Consider the following 24410-nt stretch of genomic DNA (forward strand, 5'->3'; position numbering starts at 1 on the left):
AACCCTATGTTCGTCCCGAAGGTTCCGACGGTATATCACAAACACTCATCCGTGGTTCTGCCTACTTTCTTCGCCACTCCATCATCGGCAGCAGAAAAAACTCTTCATACCCTGGACGTTAAGAGGGCTCTGAAATTCTACCTACATCGTACACAAGACATCAGGGCTACTCGGCAACTGTTCGTCGCATATGGTCCGTCGACGAGAGGAAAAGCAATCTCTAAACAGGGATTGGCTAGATGGGTCTCGTCGACGATTGCTTTTTGTCACTCTAAGGCCGGAAGCCACTGCAAGGACATCCTAGAGCTCATTCTACAAGGTCGATGTCCTCCTCAACAGCGTTATGGGCTGGAATTCCGCTGACGGACATATGCCAAGCTGCGGCATGGTCAGTGCCCCACACGTTTACCCGCCACTACTGCCTTGCCAGGCAGCATGCAGACGAGGTGCAGATGGGAAGAGCTGTCCTGCGCCATCTGTTTCAGTAAGGTAAGCTCCTACCTGTGGAGATTCTGTTGTCTACCCTCTTAAGGGCGATATACTTTATGTGGGCAACGTTATATGACTTAACTTATCCCTACGGTAGATATGCATTGTGTAGTAGGGTGAGGATATATATTGTTACATTACATTCTCACCGCCGTCTCAAGTGTTACTGCTATACAATCTATTCTAAGCATGTGAATCCATGAAAGATCCAATGCTGGAGAAGGGAATAGTTTCTTACCTGTAACTCCATTTCTCCAGCATTGGTATCTTTCATGGATTCACATGCTCAAGCCAACCTCCCCGTATGTAATGTGTGTGATAAATGTAACCCTTCCTACTTTGGAGGGGCCGAAATCTGAAGGGGAGCCGCGGGGGTGGGCCTCTTATACTAGCACGGCCTGCGGAGCATGCGTAGGCAGGTCCTAGAAGGACGTAGATAGGACACAAAAGTGTCGAAAGCTTTCCTTTGGAAAAGGCTATATATGTGTACCGAGGGGTCCCAGTCTGACGACGGGGAATATTCTAAGCATGTGAATCCATGAAAGATACCAATGCTGGAGAAATGGAGTTACAGGTAAGAAACTATTCCCTTCTCTATCCCCGCCCCTTATGTTGGTTGATATTTTCTCCAGTCCCACGAAGGTGATGTCTTCCTTGTTGTCCCACTGGTGTTCTTCATGCCAGTGGATATCTGGTGTCCTGGGAATTTAGGGAATTGAGATGTTCCCTGATCCTTGTTCTGAGTTCTCTTTTGGTACTCCCAATATATTTTGCGATTACATACAGTTAATAGCACAAACCACAAATTTGGATCTACAGTTGATGTATTCTCTGATCGTATGTGTCTCATTGGTACTAAAAGTCAAAGTCTTGGTCGTTGTAGCGAATTTGCACATGGAGCAGTTTCCACACTTGTAGAAGCCGACTGGTTTGTTGCTGGTGAGCCAGTTGTCATCAGTTTTTGGAATAGGCGCCATGAATGATGGACTGAGGATGTTTTTGAGTGTTCTGGCCTTGGTATAGGTTAGGATTGGCTTGTCTGGGATCCATGCCTTGATATCTTCATCAATTGATGAGATATGCCAATGTCTCTTCAGAATCTTCTGTACTTGATGGCTATCACTGCAGAATTGGCTAATGCATCTTATTGGGCTGTCATTTGTTACCCGTTTACTGGTGGGTACCTTGGGAGTCAAGAGAGAGCTGCGTTCACTAGTGTTAACCATAGCTATGGCTGCTTGTATTGATTGGTCCGGGTATCGTCTCTCATGAAAGCGTCTAAGTGTTGCACATTCGTTTCCATATGATGTCCGGGTGCTGCAGTTCCTTTTGGCTCGGAGGAATTCACCTTTGGGGATATTATTGATTACAGATCTTTTGAGGCAGCTGGATGCGTGCAAGACTGAGTTGACTTCTGTCGGTTTCCTATGAGTTGAGGTCATTAGCTCTGTGCCAGCTGGCGTGATAGTGATATCCAGGAAGTCGATGCTCACCTTACTCGAGGTCCCCGTTAGTTCAATCCCAAAATTATTCTCATTCAAAAAGTGTTTGAATGACTCAAGTTCTTCATCTGTACCACACCAGATCCTCAGGATGTCGTCGATGTAACTCATCCAAGTGTGGATCAGTTTGTTGAAGTCGTGGTTGGTGAAGGCGTGTACTTGTTCATAATGGTGCATAAATAGGTTGGCCATTGAGGGTGCATATCTCTACATTCTTTCAACAAAGCTGTCATACCAAATTCTTTTGGCCCTTGACTCAACTAACTGACTCTCCTTTTCCCTTGTCTCCCTTGGTACATTGTCTCTTACTCGGTCTCAATTTTACTTGAACTGTAACTATACACCTCGTCATGCCTAAATGTAACTACCAATTGTTATATGTTCTGCCATGTTATTCACCCCATCACCACCACTCACGATCACGGGTTTTGCTAATTACCAATATGCTGCCACAATGTGCTTCCATTCCTCATTACTGAAACTATTTATTAAATACATGCATATTGAATGGAATATATATGTCATAAATAACAATGGGTATCACTATGTCACTTCACGGTACACATCACAACATCACTAAATCACAGCCTTGAAAAAGACTTGGGTTGAAACGCGCGTCGGCTGTGTAGCGAGTTACCATGTCAAAAACGTGTCATTCATTTCTACAATGATGTTTTCTTTGGTGCTAACTAACCAAAAATAAACAAATTAATGACTATGACCTGACTGGACCATATAATTGACCAAATCGCTCAACAGCGACCATTGGACCACCATACCCTACCAGCGCCCAACTGATCCAGAGTTTATCATCCCCACAATGAATGCAGGAACAGGCCTGGGATGGGATTTAATTATGGGGCCATCACCTCCAGAGCAGGGATTCCAAGGGCCTCAAGGAATGGAACAGAAATGTGGGCGAGGGGATAAAAATCTGTTCCCTTATGGGACTGACAGGCATGGGCAACAACTACAGCAGGGGGAGGGAACACAGTTTAACAAGATAACAGGGGGAACAGGCACCCCACTCCGAGGATTTGCAATGACGGGGCGGCCCTTTTCATTCCCCGGGGCAAATACATATTCTGATTAGGACAGCCCACATAGAGCACTCGCATGTCCAATCCTATTGATAACCGCACACCCTGAAGAGGAGCCCTTGGTGGAAGAGGAAATGGGAAACAGGCAATTTATATTTATGGTAGATTCAGGGGCAACTAAACCATGCATCATGGAGGGGAACTTTACGTTATCGGGTAAAACTCTTTAAATTCAGGGAATCTCTGGGGCTATTTCTATGGTTCCATACACTGAGGAGCTGGATATAAAAGTGGGAGGGGAGGTAGTACAAGCCTCCTTGTTATATTCCGAGAGTTCCCCTGTGAACTTGTTGGGTAGGGATCTGCTCAGTAAACAAAATATATAACTATATCATTTACAGACCAAGGGGTAGTGTGTTCCACTCCAGAGATGTGTGTAGTTCGAGCAATGGTAATAATCAATGCAATAGAAAGGGAGTCAGTAGTCCATAGGGTTCCTGTGGTCCTAGATATATTTATTTTAATGGTATTAAGGTATTCGTAAAAGCAGTGCCTCCAATTGCGACAAAAGGTTGGCAAGTGCCTACAGATTTTATTTTCCAACCCATGGTGCCACTCGAGATAGTGGCGGGGACAATATTGTCATTCGATTTATAAGGACTAGTCGTATCAGACAAAAGAGTAGTCCTGATTGGAACAGACCAGGACGAGTGCGAGTGGCGCACAGTTATAGTTGTGTAACCCACAGTACAATTGAAGAAAATGACTGATGAGAAGTTATTTGAGTACAGTAAGCAAAATGGGGAGATTCATTTGGAAATCTGCATCCCCTGTGATATCATGGAGCAGTAAAGGAAGGTATAGTACCCCCTGATAGCAGTGGTGACCCAGTATTTATTTTTTTGAAGAGGACCTGCAATATGTGTCAGCACAAGTAGGGACTGTTGTTAGGGAGAATTCTCTGTAAAGGCTAATTTCCCACACCTAGTGAGTGCCCCAGCAGCTTTGCTGGATTTTTGGGGTTTAATTTCTTTCTCCTGCTAAGAGTGAGACTCTTTTTTCTCCCACTCTTAGGCATGATTTGAGAAGGTCCTTTGACTATGTAATGTGTTTTATGGGCTATGGGGTCTTTTACTCCATAGGGCTTCATGTGTTTTGGTATATGTTACACAGCACCATCAGTGCAGTAACACAGGGGTGTCATAGTGACCCCCAAACATAGACTCCATACCCTGGGACTGACTACTGTCTCCCAGGGCATGTAGTCACCAGTGGCTTAACTAGTCTTAAATTGGGAACAGAACCAGTACAAACCATCATATTGTGGAAGTACTGGTAGGGGTAATTCGATTGCCCCTGGGTCTGTTTTCCAAGGGGGCACCGTCCAGTCCCCCTTGTCGAGTTTCTGGCTGGTGGCAGTGGGTACCACACAAAATATTCCACCAGATTATTTCCTATGGGATTTTCCCATTAATTTTAAACGCACCACTTTTTGGTGCAATGTTAAAAATACCGCCGGGTTATTTATTTAATATTTATTCCCCAGTTGGGTCTTTTTGCCAGGACTCCGTTTTAAAATGGCGTTTGTGTTCGCCTTTGAAACCCTAACCCAAGTCGAGCCCTTTGTTCCACTTTTGGCGGGCTTCTGCACAGAAGCCTCCAAAAGTGGTGCCACTCTGTCTGGGTCTACAGGATGTGTGGGAGGGGGAAATAGGCACCCTAGACTGAGTTGCCTTGGCAGCTCAAGTTGCACTCTTGTGTGATTGGCCCAGTGGTGAGCCGCCCGGCTCACCACTTAGCGTGTTTGATTGACAGCTAGGCTGATGAATGGGGGTTTCCTGCATCAAAGCAGGGCTCTGGGGACTGGAACCTCAGAAGTCGCCACAGGACCTAAAGAATCCGAAGAGGGGAGAAGCTGAGGCATCTACAACGACGACGACACCAGTGGAGCCCTGCTGTACGAAACGCACCACTTTCCCAACGACAGAGAAGATCTTCTTTCCTTTGAGCTGGTGGGACCAACCAGTTCGCCTTTTTCGCCTTCCTGGATCGTCTCGTGGACGAATCGCCCGTGCCAAGCACCCCGGGGGCCAGATAGCCACGCTACACCAATACCGCAAATAAAAGGGTAGTACCTTTTTAACCGGGAAACTCTGCAGCTGGTTTCTTCCCTGGCAGTGCAACGACCTCCAGCTTTCCTCCACGTCGAGATCTTCTCTTCCCCTGGACGAAGCCCCGACTTGCACCCACTGCCAGGAACAACTGCCCCTGCTGGAGCTTTCTCACCATTTCAGGTACTGTGTCCCGCCTGGTCTCCCTTGCAACAGACTGTCCAAGGTGTCCCGTAAATCCTCGACTCTCTATCCTGGGGTGACCTCGGACCTGTTAACATTACCTTTCTAACTTGATTGAACCTCTTTTTGACTTTCCTGCAAAGACTTTGAGTGCATTTCCACTGTGTGATCTTGGGCACATTCCGCCTTGCTCTCCAAGGGCCTGACCTATGAACTTTTTGCTCTACAGTAGACCCTGCCTTTCTTGACTTGCTGTGGGTTCTTAAGTGTTGGTACTGTGTGATTTTCCTATTCTGCCTTTTCTCTCCCTTTTTAAACAAATTATTGGAGTGCCATCTATGGTTACGCGCTCACCTCTGTTTTGCTAAATAAGTGGTGTCTTAACCTAAGACTTGACAAATAATTAATTAGGGAGTTGTATATATTTCTAGTGACTGTGTTTGAACTTTCTTGACATATTGGTGCCAGTGAATTTTTAAAAGTGTGTTTTTAAATAAATAATTATATACTTTTATACCAAAGCTCTGGTCAGTGTTTGCTTGTGCTACTGTATTTCTAGCCCTATTGTGTATACTCTATATACTACCTAACTCTTCTTGAGAGAAGTCTGACTGCTCAGCCACAGCTACCAGGTAAATCTGGGCGGTACAGACTGCTACCAATTGGGTTTACTGCTAACACCTGTAGTCTTAAACTTTTTGGAGTGGTCCCTAAGGGAACTGCCTAGCAACTGTTAATGTACATAATGATGGGTTACTGAGAGATGTGACCCCAGTACAAGATTACATTGAAGTCAGGTGCTTAGCACAATCATCCAGTATGTGGAGGATCGGTTGGTATGTAGTGAAAATGAACATCAGTGCAGGAGGGATTCTGTTGATTAATTGCAGTTGCTGGCTCACAAAGGGTACAAGACAGATAAAAATAAGGTATAATACAGCCAACAGGAGGTACTATACTTGGGACAACTCATTTATGCAATGGGAAAAAAATATTACCAGATATGGCAGCGACAGTACGTGCTGCCCCTAGGCCCAGTACTGTGACGGAAATGTAGCAGGTTTTTGGGCTTATGCAATTATTGTAGGGCATGGATCCTAGACTATGCAGTCTACACAGTGCCACTGTTACAAAGTCTCAGGGAAAGGCAGAGGGCTTAAAAGTACATTATGTAAATATCTCCCTAAGGGTAGCTCTAATTGCAAGCTGATATTTTAACGCTCTCTGTTTGAACTGGCCTTTTCCTTGTTTTCCTGCTTACTGACCTCCCTCGGGTACCACCTTAGTTATGTGGCATACACTTTTACGGTTGTTGGCGATGGTGCTGCTTCTCTCATAGTGCATTCTGCTTTCCCCTGCATGTTTTATGTTCTTTATATTTTTATGTGGTCTGTTTGAACGCGCCATCATGCATCCGGGTCCATTGTGCGCTATATAAATGTAATAAATGTAAATGTAAAAAATAAATGGACTGACAAAATGACTAGACAATTTGAGGACTTAAGCTATTTGCATGGCCCCTATTTTAGCAACTCTGAATTACATACAGGAGTTTTACTTATTTTCCCACTGATGAACGGCTCATGCATTGACGGAAGGAGATATATTATATCTTGATGGGTCGTAAATAATTGACCTGGGGGTGTGGGGGCATAGGGGCGGTAGTGGCGTGCGATAAAGTGGGGGAGAAATAGTGACCACCCCTGTAGAAAGCAAGACCACAGTTCCATACACAGCATTGTCCATATTACAACTTGGCCATGGGGAACTGATCAGCCCCAAGCTCTATCAACAAAGTGAGGACACAGCTGAAGGCCCTGGTGGAAAAGGGGTCTCTCTCCCTCACCCTTTCCCTTCTCCCACTCTTTCTGTCTCTCTCTCTTCCATTTCTTTCTTCCTCTCTCTCTCTCTTTCTTGATGACATTTTTTCTCCTCTCCAGGAATAAGCAAAGATGGCTGAACAACCTCTCTGTTATGTAGGGATAAGATTAAGACAAAGGTAATTTGTTCTAGGACTGCCAGCCACCCATACAAGTTTTCTTAGACGAATGAAATGGGAAGTATGAATGACGTATGATTTATATAAGGGGATGGGCTTCGACGTCATTTCTGATATTGAATCCTCCAATAACTGGTACTCTGATATGTGCATTGCAGGAAGGAATATAATCAATGAAAGTTGTTACGTGTGTGCACTTATCCCGCACGCATCAGGGGCTCCAAAGGTTTTAATTCAACATCCAGTCCCAATTACCATGGCACAATACCTGGTACATCTTGCACTATTGGGGGATAAAGGGCACATTCCAGGCACACAGCATGCAGTTGAGGAGCAGCAATCTATACCCAGAGTTATGCGATGGCAACACGAAATACTGCCACTGTCGACAAGGACCATATTTTTCCTTGTGAGGTTACTCAAATGGCAGGGCACCACAGTGATGTGCCCGACAGATGGACTGATCGAGTACAGTGGAGAAGCAATATCCCAAATGGAGACTGTGTGCGCAAATATAATCCAACCAAATCACAAGGCCGACAGATTGCAACAATGAAGAAGCCAGAGAATACATAGGGCCGCAGAGTCAATGAAGGAACAGTTCCTGTTGGCGCAAACTAACAGTGCAACCACACTCTTGTGATCCCTGATATGGCGAAAGGTACGACGGCAGTGATGGATTACTACTGGGTTTGTGGCCAACAAGCCTACTTGCACCTCCCAGTCTCATGGAGGGGCAAGCGTTCATTGGTCACCCTGCACTCAGTGCTACTAGTAATCCTGGAAGAACACCTGTAGGGAGAAGAAATGCCTGTTGAGGTGCCAACAGCCACTCTAGCACATAAAGAAGCAGAAATAAGCTTGCAGATCACACAAGAATTTGGTATGCTGCCAGAAAAAGGACGATTTCAACAGCAGGGAAGAAAGAAGAGAACAAACTGTCTCAAAAGACTGTTCCGCACTGCTCCGAGGAATACCTGACGAGTATTAGCCTTTTAGCTTGGCAGAGACTTTCTTTTTCATCTTTTTTGGCTCCTGGGGTACAAGCAGCTGCTGCACTTTTATACCCTTGGAGGATGCTGAGAATGGGTCACTATCCCACATCATCAAGGCAGTGCACAATCTAGGTGTTCAAATGAAGAAAGAAGTTCAGAACACGGATTGGCTATTACGTGCCTTTGATTGGGTCCGGTCATGACTGAAGGCAGCAGTAAAAATACTGGTCCTGTTGTTGTATTCTTAGACTATCTATCGTAGACCCAATTAGCACGTTTCAATTGAGTTTCCGATATTGTGTTCATATAATCCCTAATAGTGCATAGATGATGGTATCAATTGGGGGATCTAAAACGCCTTGCCATACAATAAACAGCAAAATTCAAACTAATATTTCTGCAGTTGTAGATATGTTGGGTGGGGATGAGTTTGTTACTTTAGAAGTAATTAAAGGGGGGAATGTTGGGGAGGAGCCTTCCTGCACCCCCCAAGTGCTTTACAATTAGGCAGGACTTTTATAAGCACTATAGCACTGAGAAAGCCTTTTTCATGCCAAAATAATCACACACAGGCGTGGCCAGGCACTAAATGAGATAGTTAGTATTTTAAGATAAGGTTCAAATAACCATTAGTTTAATACACTTGTACATGTTGTTCTGTTATTCTATGTAGTTTTAAAATCTCAAAGCACTGTGAATGCAGCCTGTGCTAAATATATACTACAGGCATTGCCTGGTGTCAGCTAGCTCTGGCAGAGCACAGGAAGTGGCTGAGCAGCTCTTTCTGTCCATCAAAATCCCATGCAGACTAAAAACTCAATGAACGACATACAGAGTAAGCTGAAGAACAAGGGTTTTAAGCGGAATTACTGTACCAGATAAAATATGAGTATATTAAGTGAAGTGTGGGGAGTATGGCTGGATGGTGTGTTTATATATACATGTTTATAATATAGCAAAATATAGGAGCTACAAAATAATCGTTTTGACCTAAATGGAAACCCGCCCATGCAAGTTGGAAGACTGCAGCATCCCTTGTAAGGAAGGATAGTTTTGGATGAGCTATGCCAGTATCCAATGACCAAGTCAAACAAGTTTATAAGGCGATGGTTTAGCACTGGAGGAGCCGGCCATGGATGGACAGAATACCTTTCGGGGAGCAGAGTCCTTTGCCCCCCCCCCCTTTCCTCCTCATCTTTGTTCAGATAAAATGTGTTATCCTTGCAAGATAGACTGTTGGCCTTAATTCCATAGAGGGGTGAACTATTAATCTGGTATAAGCGTGATTAGGGGTACTCATTTTAAAGGGGTTCCCCTGTAAGTATGGGCTACCTTTCACATGCCCACCTATTGCTTTTTTTACTTTTACAAGTGTAGGATTGCTTACTCAAGTTCTCCTTTTTTTGGCAGTGGAATTCTTTTTAAATTGGAGCGAGGGCATGTGAATCCGTGAAAGCCAGACAGAAATTAAATGACTCCCAGTTGATACATTTATTGAAAATGATAATGATAAAAGAACTTGCTCGACAAATTACCTTTTCTTCTGTTGGTCTATTTAGAATGTCAGTTCAGGTTACGGGTGGCTGGTTTCGTGGATACTGGCCTTGTAAATAAAGCTAGGTGATTTTTAGCAATGTGAAAATTAGATTAGACTTTAGGATTGAAATGTGGAACACATCTAGTGATGGAATGCTTGCCCAGTATCATTGTGTGTGTTTTCTGTTCACAGACAGTGTATGCCAAGGATTGCCCCCTTGCAGCTGCAAAAGCCATCCAGGGTCTGCGAGCTGTGTTTGACGAGACGTACCCGGATCCTGTGCGTGTCGTCTCTGTTGGCATCTCTGTGGAGGACATGCTGGCTGACCCCTCTGGGCCTGCTGGCTCTGTTGCCTCAGTTGAATTCTGTGGTGGAACGTGAGTATTTCATCTTTGGGCAGAGTTGGAATTCAGCCTTTTGGGGGTGGGAGGGTTGCATCAGTTTGACATCTCAAACAATTTTTTTTTTGGGGGGGGTTTATTGCTCCACAATGTGCCACTTGAATGCCCAATAAGTGTGCATCTCCAAAAGTCTACAAGATGATGAAATTAGACATTTAAAGCCATTTCACTTGTAACATGATCTAACACGCAAAAGAAAGGTTTTAGCATTGCACTGAGAAACTATCTGGAATAATCCATACTTTCATAATAGCTATTTGTGAGGGCTCCCAACCAAAATGGATGTCTGACCATGCACCTGATGTCTGCACTTACCCTTGCACTTGCCACCAGCTGGCCGTACTTCTCTTATTGTTTGTTTATTCTATTTATCCCATGCACTGCACTGGCCCCTAACCCCTCCCGCCTGCACATTTCCCCTTCCGCTCTCCCCTGCAATTAGGCGATCTGAATGACACCTGGCCTAGTAGAATCTTTGTCTCTGTCTTCCCTATGCCCCCCCCAACCCCATTACTGTGGCGTGCTTTGAAACACTTGTGTATAGGCGTGTTATAAATGCCATATCATATCATATACCAATGTTGGTGTTGTCTAAGGCCAAGAAACTACAGACCCAAGGTAGTGTGTATGTGCATCAGAGAAATGCATAGGGTCGCCAAGGCAGCGTTTGAACCCCATCCATTGAGGCATAAATTGGAAATAGATTTGAGGTGAAGCTGGTGAACAGCATGGAGATACAACCATCCTCCCGTTGAGCAAAGTCTAAATATTTGGAGCAAGAATTGCATTGCAAAAAGCCCCTCAGCTCTGCAAAATCATATGGTTTAGCAGCGAGAAGGGACTGATGTGTGTAAGCTGGCGTGGGCATAAGAAACAAAGTTAATTGTAATCCCAGTTGTCCTTCATTGAAATCATAAACTATACCCCATCTCCTCATTGAATCCAAGACCAGGGATAAGGAATAGTCTAATATTGGGAGATAAACATTCTCCTTTTATCACAGAAAAATGTAATTATTGCCAACTGTCACTACGCTGCATTAACTATTGTTCACCCTTGTTACCAAAAAGCGACAGCTGTCTTTTTATCCTCTTTTTCATATATACCTGCTTAAATTTTCTTGTAAAGGGATTTTCTTTTTCTTACATTGTCTGTTTTTTAAGAACACTATCTTTCGCTGCAGTGAATTGCAGTAGTAACTGTGTCTAAAACTTAACTTATGTTTTTCGAGGCCTCTGGCTATGTTTTAGAATTGGTTTCCACCCTCTAGCACTACGATGTGTACTTGTTTGTACTTTTCACCTACTAACAGTGCCAGAATTAATGTGGATTTTTGGTATTGGCCTTATGGAATTGGTTGACTTTCTTTTTTCCTATATTTAAAAATCTGTGGTTTCCTTTTCTTCCCACTCATTGTCTGTTTACTGCTAGGTCTAGCATATATTACAAGAGTGTGTTGTTGGACAGAACTATATGTTGTGGTAATGTTTAACTGTTGGAATATATGGTTCCCTCCTGCCTCTTGTGACTATATCATGTCAATTAATGTAGCTGTTGGACCCATATGCAAGTATTGCTGCGAGGAAAGTGCTCAAAGAAATATGTTTTTCTAGTATACTCTGTATTTGTATACTTTTTGTATTATGTGCAAATATTAATTTGTCCAGATGGTTGTATCAGTGTAACTTGAAAGTATATATTTTCAGCATATCCGTGTGGTGTTCTTTTCTATGGATAAGTGTGTGGACTAATTTTACTGTTGGGTCCGCCTGCTACCCCTTCTTGTGAATTAAGTCTCACTGCTCTGCCACTCTACCTCCCTTTTAGAAGGCCTGGCATTTTTTTTGTCTGCTTTTTTCCAACCTTAGTGTGTTTGTTCAAAAAGTGCCTTAACATAAATAGGCGCAACACACAAGATTGCACCAGATTGACCCGTTTAAACAAACATTTTACAGCACAAATTGCAGGGAAATTGGATATACCACCACAATTCTGTATTAGATTATATTAAATATTCTAATACTTCAAATCAAAGATACAAACAATACACATGAGCATTTCACTGCAACAAATCGTAGATATGCCCATCAGAGAATTATGTGCCCCATAGAAACATTGGATGCACAGTATATAATCATATATTTATACATCCCCATCACTGAAACCCTTCTTGATCATTGCCACCACCACAATGATGGGTGAGGGGGAAAGACGGTCGTTAAATAATATTCCGGTAGAAGCACTACGTGGTGGATTGGAATTTTCCACTTACACGTTCCCATAATTTCTCATGTGCCCAGGAGGTAAAGAAGGTTAGAGCAACCACAACCCAGATTGCGCTAGAAGGTCATGGTAACCGGACCTTCTGGACATTTCCATTTGCGATTCATGGCGTTTTCTGAAAAAAGACGATTTACTCTGTGGAGAAGGGGTTCCTGGTTCTCCACCAGAGCGTCCACACCCTCAATCGCCATGCTTGATTACTGAGAGTTTAAGGTATAAGGCATGGGATCTTCTCAAAGACATCATGGAGGTGTTGCTTTGGCCAGAAGGCCAGTGACCACAATTATTTACTGCTACTGATGGAAGAAATGTTGCAGCTGGTGCAGAGCCAAAGACTTAGACCCTTTCTTGTGCAATACTGCAGCAGTACTTTCCTTCCGGCTGCCCCTAGCCCACTAAGGGTTACAGGTGGCTACAGTTGAGGGAAACCTAGCAGCATTTTCATTTTTAAGGGCACGCCTGAGCAAGGTTCCTATTTTTCCATGCCTGTTGTACTACAATTGAAATGGCTGGTGACACAATTCCCCCAGCCCGCTTTGTGGTGCCGACTTGGGATCTAAATTAGTCCTGACTTTCTTGGTTGGAAGCTTGTTTGAGCCAATGCATTCCTGTCCACTCCAATGCTTTACTTGGAAAACCATTTTTCTGATGGTGATGATCTCTCCTCACAGAGTGTGTAAATTACAAGCACTATTGTAAACCACCCTTCACAGTTTTCACAAGGGACAAAGTGATGCTGAGATTGCAACCTTCTTTCCTTCCTATGTGGTGTCCAAAATTCATCGTGCTCAGAAAATGTGCTTGCTAAGATTCAACTCCCATCGTCATCCCTCGAAAGGAGGAGGAAAGATTTCATAGGATTGATCCCAAGAGGCCTTTAAGCTTTCATATTCCTAGGATGAACAAGTTCAGGACAGAAGACCATCTGTTTGTAGGTTATACCAACCCAAGACCTAGGTTAAGATGTGTCCAAGCAAACGCTGTCAAGCTGAATTGTTTTGGCCGTATCAGAATGTTACATTTTGGCAGCCAAAGACATTCTGGAAGGGTTGAGGGCCTGCTCCACCAGAGGGGTAGCTGCCTCTTCAGCACTCCAGAGAGGAGTTCCTTATCTGGACATATGCAAAGCTGTGACATGGTCATTGCTGCATACATTTGCGAAACACTGTCTAGACACGTTAGTCAATAATGGCTGCTTTGGTAGGGCAGTCTTGCAAAATATTTTGGTTGGAGTTCGCTTGAGTATGCTTTTTTTTTTTTTAACCCTCCTCCGACAAAGAGTGTACTACTATAGGACTTTATCTCAAGAGTGTAAGGAAAGATTTCTGATTTTGGACGTGAAGTGAAGCCTTCCTTTTTGCCTTTTGCTCATTTTTTATGGGGAAACTGATCAGTCCTTCAGACTATCAATACTGGGGGAAACTGTTTCTCTTTTGCATGTTGTGACTTGTAAAATTGCACACATCTTTCAATGCAGTGCAATGGGGATACTTTTGTATCATCCTAGCTTTTTGCACTTGGATTTTTGGTTACTTTTATGTGTGCCTAAGGACAAGCTGGTGGCAGCAGATACATTTTAACAATGTTTGCATTCTTTTTAGTGTATACATTCATGTTTACCGCGTGGTTACTCTTCGGCCTAAATTCATACCGAAAGTTGTTGATATCCTTGTTTCTCAGCATCGAGTTGCCGGTGTTTTTTCTGATTTAACATCCAACTAAGAAAGAGGAAGAGGCTCCATAGGCTAGATCTAGAAATGGCACTGAGTTTCTATGTAGCTTGGACACCTGCCTTTTCACAGGGACGATAAGCTGTTTATCGCATTCTCGCGCTCGAGATTAGGTCGTGACCAAGCAAACTATCCTGTTGGATCATTCTTTTTATAGCAGAATGCCATTAGAGGGCAGGAAAGGAGATTCTGTCTGGTTCTCTGGGCCAATTCTATGATTGGGTGGCTGTTCTGCCTTGCAAAGTGGCGTGCCGGTGAGCGGTCTGCCAAGCTGCCACATGGTCTTTACATTTTTTCTCAAAACATTAGTCTGGATCTGGCTTGGGGCAAGGATGCCCGTTTTGGCTGGGCAATATCCCAGAGTGTCTTGGTCTAAAGCTTTCAGCTCTCCTGTGCATGAGGTTACTGCTGTGGGAATCGATCAAGATGAGGAATCGGTGGGAGAATTCAAACCATTGAAGGGAAAAAAAAGGCTTTTCTATCGTCTTCACCAACAGATTGCTAATCACCCTCCCTTCCCCGCTTCTGTAGGCTTCTTGTGGGCGAGTGATAATAGGAGTTGGGTGCATGCTTTGTGCTAATTGGACCATGTTTTTTGCTTGACCTCTTTGTTGGTGTGTTTTTTAAAGTGAAAAACACATTTTAGTTCCTCACACAAAGGTTTTTGTTTCTGCATGTTTCTTTGATATGTAATAATTGGATAACGCTGGAAATAATACCAAGAAACATTTTAAATATAAAAAATGCTAGAGAAACCCAAAGCGTTAGCCATAGCTCGAGGAAAAAATGAGCTAAACACTGACTCTTCTCCGAGGAAATGTGATCCACATACTGATTCACGGAGTAATCACTGAGCTACGTCACATCCCACTGAATTTTCTTTCAAATCCATCTCAGTAAAGAAAAAGCTGGACTTAACTCAAATGATGCTAAGAACTTTAGACCAATAACTTACACTTTTTTCCTTATTGAAAATAATCGACAAAGTGGCTACAGCCCAGCTTCATTAACATCTAGACTCTTGCCTCCAAGTTACATACTTGGCAATCTGGTTTTTGGCTGGGTCACAGTACTGAAAAGGCCTTGCTAGGTCTCCAGACGCAGATGTTTGACATCCTGGATAAAGGTGAATCGGGGCTTCTGGTGTTACTGGATTGATCAGTGGCGTTCGATATCCTGGACCCACGAGCAGCTTCCCAACACTGTTGTATCAGTAGGCAACTGTCCACAGAACACTGCTGGATCTGTTTGTTTTTAAGTAATCGGAGGTCCTCGGTTCGTTGGGGGTGATTCCACCTCAGACTCCGCCCCTATATCTTGCAGAGTTCCTCAAGGCGTTCGTGTTCGCCTGTAGCCAACATCATTTAACACCTATATTAAGCCACTGTGTGACCGCCTAACCGACATGCGTGTATTTGACGATACGGAGCTGTTACTTGAGATTAGTGGCCATTATGCAAGCAATGCTGTCAATCTTGCTAGCATCTATAAAACTGTCCAGGCACTGGATGTGCCTCAACAGCTCGAAAACGTAGCTCTTAATCTTTTGGTTCTTCCCAAGCACGTGCTAAATTAGACCCAGGGTGGTATGCTAGCTGGACCGTCGCGGGCTGCAACGTACAAACACTCCCACAAGTGAAAGCTTTAGGTGCCTATCTGGAACCTTCTCTTGGTGCAGAGGCATATATCAGTCAAATAGTTAAGTTGTAAATACCACCTCAGACTTCTCAGGCACATTAGACCTTTTGTGTCCAAAAGGATCTGTATTACATTAGCCTGTGCTGTTATCCTGCAAAGGATCAATTCTTGCAATGCACTTCTAGCTGTTGTAAGTAAAACTTAGAAAATTATGCAATTCGCATTGTGAAGGATGTCCCTTACAACTCTCACATGTCCAGCATCAGGACAGATATGCATTGGCTGCCGTATGCCGGCTGAATACAGTTCAAGGTAGCTAACCTAGTACACAAATGTCTTCACGGCAAATCTACGGTTTATCTTCAGGAACAGCTGGTCAAATATGAACCGAAGAGGGTACTACATTCTTGCAACAATAATCTTGTGTGTTGTCCTTTAAATGGACTAAAGGAAAAGGTAGATCCTTCCCAGTCCAGGCAGGACACATTTGTAATGCCCTACCTCTGATTATATGGCAGGAGCAGAATTTTCCCTTCCGCAAACTGTTGAGAGCTTCCATGTTCATTTAAACTGTCTATTCTGCTCACATAATAACCTTCACTTCTTCTGTCTTGACTTTGATGTTTTTGTCCTCAAAACCCATGTGTGCCCCGATGCCTGTGGGCTTCAGCCCATTATAAATACATAAATAAACAAATATGGGAACTGAGTCCCAAGGAGAAAAAGGGAGGGATACTGAGGTAGGTGGCATAGTGCATGCTATAAGGACTTCTGACGTTGAGGCATGCAAGAGCCGGTGGGATGGAGTTGAACCACACTACGTCCCAGTCGAGATTTTCCAGGAGCAGCTAGCGCTGGAGGATATCCATCTTGATATGGAATATGTGGGAGAAGATTCCATAGAAGGAACATTACTGTGAAGTAATTTTTCCTCCTGAATCATCCTTGTATCTAAACTAGTCAATCTAGGTCCCTGTTGCCCGGTTGACTTTGGCCTACTCCGGAAAGATCCTGTCTGGTAGCATTAAACACCAAAGACACTTCAAGAACTCCATTTTGGTACAATAGCGCCTCTGTGAACTGCATTTTCTTTTTTTACCTGCAGAAGTATTTTCACTATTGTATTGGCTGAACATTGTCAAATAAAATGTTACACTGCACCCCCACCTAAGGCTTTATCCTTGCCACTCAACCATGCTTACCACTGGTAGAGTCGGGTAACTTGAGAGAACCCCATTTCCTCCTTTGTGGATAGTTCTTCCTCGCACACTTAACAAAATTCCTGAAAACCCCCCAAACAGCATCTGTTGTAGATTTGCCTGCAGATTAACTAAACTAATGTTTTGTGAATGCTTGACAAAAAATCTGAAGCGGTTGCTTACTTGAGGTACATTTTGGCGTTAAACTCAATGTCCTTTGAAGAATCTAATCTGACAACTCAGTTTTACATCTTTTATATATATTTTTTTCTAATACTTGTTAAGCTGCTTACAATCGCATGCTGTGCATGTAGTCCGACATTGAGTGGTAACCGCAGAGAATTGCATCCTGTCTTTCGAGGATCAAAAGGGGACATCGGCATTGGCATGTCTGTAACACTATCCCTAACATGACGTGTAGTGTACCCAGAAATCCTCACGCGTCGAGGTCCCACAGATTGTTTTTTCCGCCCAGCTAGCTGATCGTCTTATGCAGAGTTCTACCTAAATTGCAAATTTGTTAAATTCCCGACCTTTGGTCATGTATACAACATTCGTCCCCTCTTCAATGATTACTGAACTGCCCCCAAAGACAGAACAGACTTCAACGCCTTCTGGCCGGCCTACACAGTAGGGAGAGTGGGTTCTGGGGGTTTCCTTTCTTTTAAGAATGTCTTTCCTTCTCCCCTCTTTGCCCCTATGGTATTGTCGCTTTTGTTTACCTAACGGATGGTATTGACCTTACAATGGAGAAGACTTGTTCCAAGACGTCCGTCCCCGGCCTGATGGCCACAACGCAAGGCCTGGTATTGGAAAGATGCACCCCGACGACGAGGACGCACCCACATCACATGGGACTAAATACACAACCCCTGATACAGCCGCAAACTCTCAGTCGATTTGCAGTATCGGCAGCCCTCCCCGCAACCGCGCCAGCAGCATGCCTTCCAGGCACTCTGTAAGTAAGGGTGCCAGCACCAAATCCCTCAAGGCCGTCGACAGGCCCTCCAAGAGCGCGTCAACGCTTAAAGCTCTGGTTGCGCCGAAGGTTTCGACGCAACCGCCCTCCCAGCCTCAACATCTTCCTGTAACGCCAAGCATCAGCGAAAGCCTTGCGCAGATTATCTCGGTGGCTGGTAAGCCAAGAGATAGTCGAAAGACAAATCAGGACGCCCAGAAGGGTGGGATAGGCCCAAGAAAATGTCGACAGACACCAGAAGGCCCCAAAGAGCGGCAGGACTTTACAGACAGTCCCCAGCCTTTGTCTAAGACTCTCAGTGACAAATCTCAATGTTCTAGGCTGCAGGATCCTATAGAGGAACCCTTTCCCTCTTTAGACACCTGGGTCATCTATATGGACTAGGGAGAGATTTGAGGATTGTATGAACAGGCTAGAAAAACTAGATTTTTCAGAGAGGTTCACTCCAAAAAAGCCTTGTGAGGAGATCCCTTATGATGTACCCACAACAACTAAATACCAGAGGACCCGAGACCCTCTCCATGTGGATGTCTTCGACCTTTCAGATCCTGAAGAAGTTCATCTTGAATCTTATACACAAGGGGTTGACCCTTATGCACAGGGGGATGATCTGTTTGATGATCCTCATGATCACACCCCGGATTGGGGAGATGACCAACCACTAAATGAGAACCCATCTTGGCTATACCCTACCCCAGATCCAGATGCCGTTTGCCTTGACTCTCCCTTGTCTCCTCTGCGTCAAGCCTCTCCTGTGGACGACAAAATGGTGTTTAATGCCATTCTTAGGAAGGCGGCTGAGCACTTCCAAATAGCCACACGGGAGGCAGTGGTAGACTCATATTTTGTGGAGGACATTTTAAAAGAAAAGCCTCCGGCTAGCCAAGCTATTCCCCTTCTCAATTCCATCAAGAGGCGCATCGCCCCCTCTTTATTGACACCCTCTCAAACCAGAGCTGTTAATCCTAGAGTGGAAAAACTTTTTTGGCCCTCCCCAACCAATCCCCTATATATTAGGGGTCATGCCACACCAGACTCTCTGGTGGTCACAACAACAAGGAAGAGGGCAGGGGGTCCCCTTGTCTACAGGCGAGTCGCCACCAGACAAAGAGTATAAAAAGTTTTATGCTTTGGGAAAAAGAATCGCCACTGCTGCGGCTTACTCCACGCGTATAGCCAATAATACCACACACTTGGCTAGTTATTCAGATGTCCAGTGGAAACTACTGCAAGAGGGTCTGCAGGAAGTCTCAGAACCAGTGCGCTCCCGCCTACTAGCAATAGTGTCAGAGGGCAAACAAGTCAATCGCAACATCCTCAAGAATACCTTGGATGATGCCGAAACAGCTGGTCGTACCCTGGCACAAGGTACCCTTTCAAAACACCATGCCTGGTTGGGGTACTCCAGGTTCAAACCCGAAACTCAAGCGTCATTGATTAACAAACCTGTGGAAGATTCCAATCTGTTTGTAAAGGCAGTTGAAGAAGCGCTAGAGACCTCCAAGAAGGAACAGGAGACCCTCAGATCTTTGAACCAGATTACTCAAAAGACCAACAAAGAGGGGGGGCGGGGGGGAGGTTCTCGCCGCTCCTTTCGCAAGCAATCCTATCAACGTTCCCCATATAATCAGTATGGCTCAGCGAACAATTGGTCTTCGGGACAATGTTCTAACACCCCCAGTACTTACCCTCCCCGAGGACAATGTTGAGGAAAGGGAAGGGGTTGTAATGCCACCCCTACAGGCTCCCCGGCCTGTGGTAAAAAATGACACTCGAATCTGGGTCCCCTCCCATGCCTCCGGCGCTTATTATCATTGCTGCATGCATGGGAGGGGGATTAACTCAGACCAGTGGGTGCTCAAGACCGTCACCCACGGGTACTGTATCGAGTTCAGCCAGCCACCTCGGTACAGACCTCCAAGATCCAGGCGCCTGACACCGGAACACCTCTAGATCCTGCTACAAGAGGTCAAGATCCTGCTGGAAAGTGGCGCTATCCAGGTTGTCCCCGTTCTACAGGTAAACAAGGGTATTCAGTGTACTTCCTTGTACCCAAAATGGATCTAACCATGCGCCCTGTCCTAGACTTGCGCCCAGCGAACACGTTTGTCAAACCCCAAAAGTTTTGTATGGTGACGCTGTGTCATGCCACTCACCTGGGGTATGGGGCGCGGTGCGGGACGCATCTGCAGGTCCCGGCGCTTCCCATCCTGGCGCATCTACCCCCGATATAGGTTGGGGGGCCCTCGGTCATTTGCGGCTCATGCCGCTTCTGGGTTTTCCCATTTGCATGGTTCGCGCAGGCGCGGAAGGCCGTCTTTCGCCCTCCGCGCATGCGCAGTCCACAGAGCGCTTGGGAAGTTGCAGGCTTGCTTCCCAAGCCTCGTTCTGGGCGCGTCAGCACCCGGGGACGGCGCAGATTGCGTTCCAAGCCTCCCGGGTGCTGCCTGCCCTATATTAAGGGCCAGTTTGTTGGAACAAACCGCGTCTCAACGCGGTTTGTTTACGGATCGCGTCCTCGCCCGTGTTACTCTTTAGTAACACCTTGTCCAGTCTTCTAGTCCTTGCTCCTCGTCCTTCCCTGTTAGTTCCTTCCTGTTCCTGTTGGTCCCCCGGTTCCTTGTCCTGCCCCTGGGGTCCAAACCTTTCCAGCCCCCTTTTGCCTGTCCGCTCCTCTCCTTGTTCAGCTCTGGAGCCTGATCCTTCCTTTTCCCTTGCTTGTTAGTTCGGTTTCTTGCCTCCTGCCTTCCTGTGTTCTCCGCCTCTTCCACCTGCTTCCTCCCTTGCCATTTTCATTCCATCGGACTACTGCTACTACTGGAGCATTCCTTTTGCTACTATCCGTGGATCCATCCAGTCAAGACCCGCCTTCCCTGTCAGTGCTTGCACTGTCCCGACGCCACGCAAATCAGGGAAGTGCGCATCCGTGGCGTTGGGAGCCGGCACACCGCTAACCTTGTTTGATTCAGGGTTGGTGTTGCGCTGGTTCCTCGCGTCACACATTCAACAACCATCAGTCGGACAGCCTGGCTACTTCACCACGACCATCAACTGGAAGTTCAGGTACTCAGCGCCCACGAGACGCTTTCCTTAACAGATTGAGACGCCTGCCTTCTGATTTTGAGATGGATGAATCCCAGGAACTCAGGGAAGAGATGCGGGCCCTTCGAGCCGAGATGACTGCACTCCATCAAGAGAACATTGGTCTGAGACAGTTGGTGGCACAAGGTACCGGGACTACACCTCAGGGGGAAGGTGCAATGGCTCATACTGCACCAATCAAATTCGATGGTGATTCAAGACGTGTGGTCGAGTTTTGTAATCATTGTAGGATACACTTCCTCTTCAGGTCCACTTACTTCAACTCTGACAAAGCCAAGATCGGGTATATTCTGGGTAATTTGACTGGGAACGCACTTGCTTGGGCAACGCCTTTGGTGGCTGCCAATAGTCCCATTCTCAACGATTTTGCAGCGTTTGAAAAAGCATTTCTAGAGGTTTTTCAATCACCCAATCTGGCCTCTGCGGCTCAGAATCAATTGATGGACCTCAAGCAGGGAGCCATGGACATAATAGCTTATATTGGCCGCTTTCGGCAATTGGCCACCGATTCCCAGTGGCCTGAAGTAACCCAAAAGACTCTGTTTCGTCGGGGATTGAGAGAAGAATATAAAGACGAATTATTACACATTCCTGAGCCCGACACCCTTCAACAACTTGTGGAACAAGTTTTGCGGATCGATCACAGACTAGCAGAACGAAGAGGAGAGAGACGTCGAACCGAGAGGTTGTTTTCCAGACCCACAAACACGTCTACTGGGATTCCTGGGTCTTCGGAATCCGGTCCAGAACCCATGCAGTTGGGGGCTGTTAGGGGTCCGTTATCCGAAGCAGAACGGAAACGCCGAAGGTCTCTAAGACTATGTTTGTACTGTGGAGCCGCTGGGCATTACTTGGGTACCTGCCCTTCACGCCCTCAAAGGAAGTCGGAAAACTAAAAGACCTGTCGTCTATTGGAAAGGCAACGACAGGTCTCTCTTCGCCTCCAGTCCTTTCCGGCCTCTGCTCCTTGCTTCAGCCCATGCAACCTGCTGTTTTATTAGTTCTGGAGATCAAATTGACATGGTTAAGCAAAGAGGTGAATGTTCTCGGCTTATTGGACTGTGGAGCTTCTGGTAATTACATCGATGAGAACTTCGCAGCAAGGCATGGTATACCTTTGTTTTCCCGGAAGAATGTTCTGCCAGTGGAGGTGATTGATGGGACTCCTTTATCTTCGGGGCCTATACGTCAACATACCATGGGTCTATTTGTCCAGATTAAGGAACATGGTGAGAGAATCGCCCTGGACGTCATCAAATCACCATCATATTCAGTAGTTTTGGGTTTACCGTGGCTGCTATGCCACAATCCCACCATCGATTGGGAACCACGCACTTTGGTTTTTGCTTCCGCTCATTGCCTTCAGAATTGTTGTTCGCCTGGCAGGTCTCAGAACATCGTCATCTCCACACCTCTTGCTAGAAGCAGTAGTCCACCTGGTCTTTGCTCATTGCTGCCCATTCCTCAAGAGTACGATGACTTTAGGATGGTCTTTTCCGAGCCTGGGGATATACCTCTACCTCCTCACAGAACATTCGATTGTTCTATTGATTTGATACCAGGTTCGGTAATACCTCATGGGAAGATTTACGCCTTGTCCCTAAACGAGAAACAAGTCTTACAGGAATATCTGGATGACTGCATCAAAAAAGGATACATAACACCTTCGAAATCTCCTGCTGGTTTTCCTTTATTCTTTGTGAAGAAGAAAGAAGGTACTTTACGTCCTTGTATTGACTACCGCCAATTGAATGATATTACACGAAAAGACAGATACCCACTGCCATTGATCCGGAATATCATGGAATCACTTCGAACAGCTAAAGTCTTCACCAAGTTAGATCTCCGTGGAGCTTATCATCTGATCCGGATAAAGGAAGGCGATGAATGGAAGACGGCCTTTAAAACACCATCCGGGCATTACGAATACCGGGTAATGCCATTCGGTTTATGTAATGCCCCGGCGGTCTTCCAGCGCTTTATGGACCACGTATTTAGTGACCTGATCGGCATCTCAGTTTGGGTATACCTGGATGATATCCTCGTTTTCTCTGTTTCCCAAGAACAACACGTGGAACACGTACGAGAGGTCCTTCGACGGTTGTCCCAGAATCAACTGTACGCAAAAGCAGAGAAGTGCTCTTTTCACAAGGGAAGCATGGAGTTCTTGGGCTATGTAATCAGTGGATCAGGCGTCTTCATGGATCCCGCTAAGATACGATCCATTCAGGAATGGAACCAACCTCTCGATCTGAAATCTCTGCAACGATTTTTAGGGTTCGCCAACTTTTATCGACAGTTCATACCCCATTTCTCACAGCTTACGACTCCTTTAACTCGATTAACCAGCAGCAAAGTACCTTTTCTTTGGGATTTGCAGGCTACCATGGCCTTCGACACCTTGAAAAAATCCTTCAGCACAGCACCCATTCTGTGTCATCCCAATGACGTGACACCATACATCGTAGAAGCAGACGCTTCCGATTTCGCTATTGGTGCTGTTCTCCTGCAGAAGCAATCCGAATCTGGCATGGAACATCCTGTGGCATATTTCTCCCGTAAACTCACTCCCAGTGAACGGAACTATGCCGTGATAGAGAAGGAGCTGTTAGCCATAAAAGCAGCATTTGAAGAATGGAGGCATCATCTCCTCGGAGGACGACATACGGTGGAAGTTCGTACCGACCATCGCAATTTACAGTATTTACGTTCTCTTCAGTGCCGTACCTCTCGCCAAGCCCGATGGGCCTTCTTTTTCTCTCACTATGACTTCCACATAACCTACATTCCTTGTGCTCAGAACTTGAAGGCAGATGCCTTATCCCGTTCCATGGAAGGAGACGTTAAGAGCGACTGTAATAACAAGCCATTGATCTCTCCGAAGCATTTTCTACTTACGCTCACCCCTCATCTCCAGACAATAGTACAAGACACCCGAATAGATCCAGCTCAGTCGAGTCTCTTGAAACGACCACAGATCACCGAACGCAATGGGTTGCTTTTTTATCGGAACAGATTATACATACCCACTGTCTCTCTTCGGACTCTTGTACTTCACGGGTTCCATGGTTCCCGAGTGGGTGGACATCGTGGCATAAAAGCCACTCAAGAACTAATTTCCAGGCAATTCTGGTGGCCAGGCTGGGCCGAAGAAATCGAGCGGTATGTCAAGAGTTGTCCTATGTGTGCCCAGACCAAGGTTCCAAGAAAAAAGCCATTAGG

At 45.4% G+C, this 24410-nt stretch overlaps 1 protein-coding gene across 1 annotated transcript in view; it reads left to right on the forward strand.

Moving 5' to 3' along the window:
* The window catches only part of AARS1 (alanyl-tRNA synthetase 1), a 751871-nt gene that overhangs the window by 644816 nt on the left and 82645 nt on the right, over positions 1-24410 (forward strand). The window contains exon 15 of the mRNA XM_069655037.1: positions 10049-10233. Within this exon, the coding sequence (XP_069511138.1) occupies positions 10049-10233 (185 nt within the window). The remainder of the gene's footprint in view (positions 1-10048; positions 10234-24410) is intronic.

Source organism: Ambystoma mexicanum, chromosome 1p (assembly GCF_040938575.1).
Source record: "Ambystoma mexicanum isolate Mex_15411 chromosome 1p, UKY_AmexF1_1, whole genome shotgun sequence".
NCBI classification, from domain to species: Eukaryota; Metazoa; Chordata; class Amphibia; order Caudata; family Ambystomatidae; genus Ambystoma; species Ambystoma mexicanum.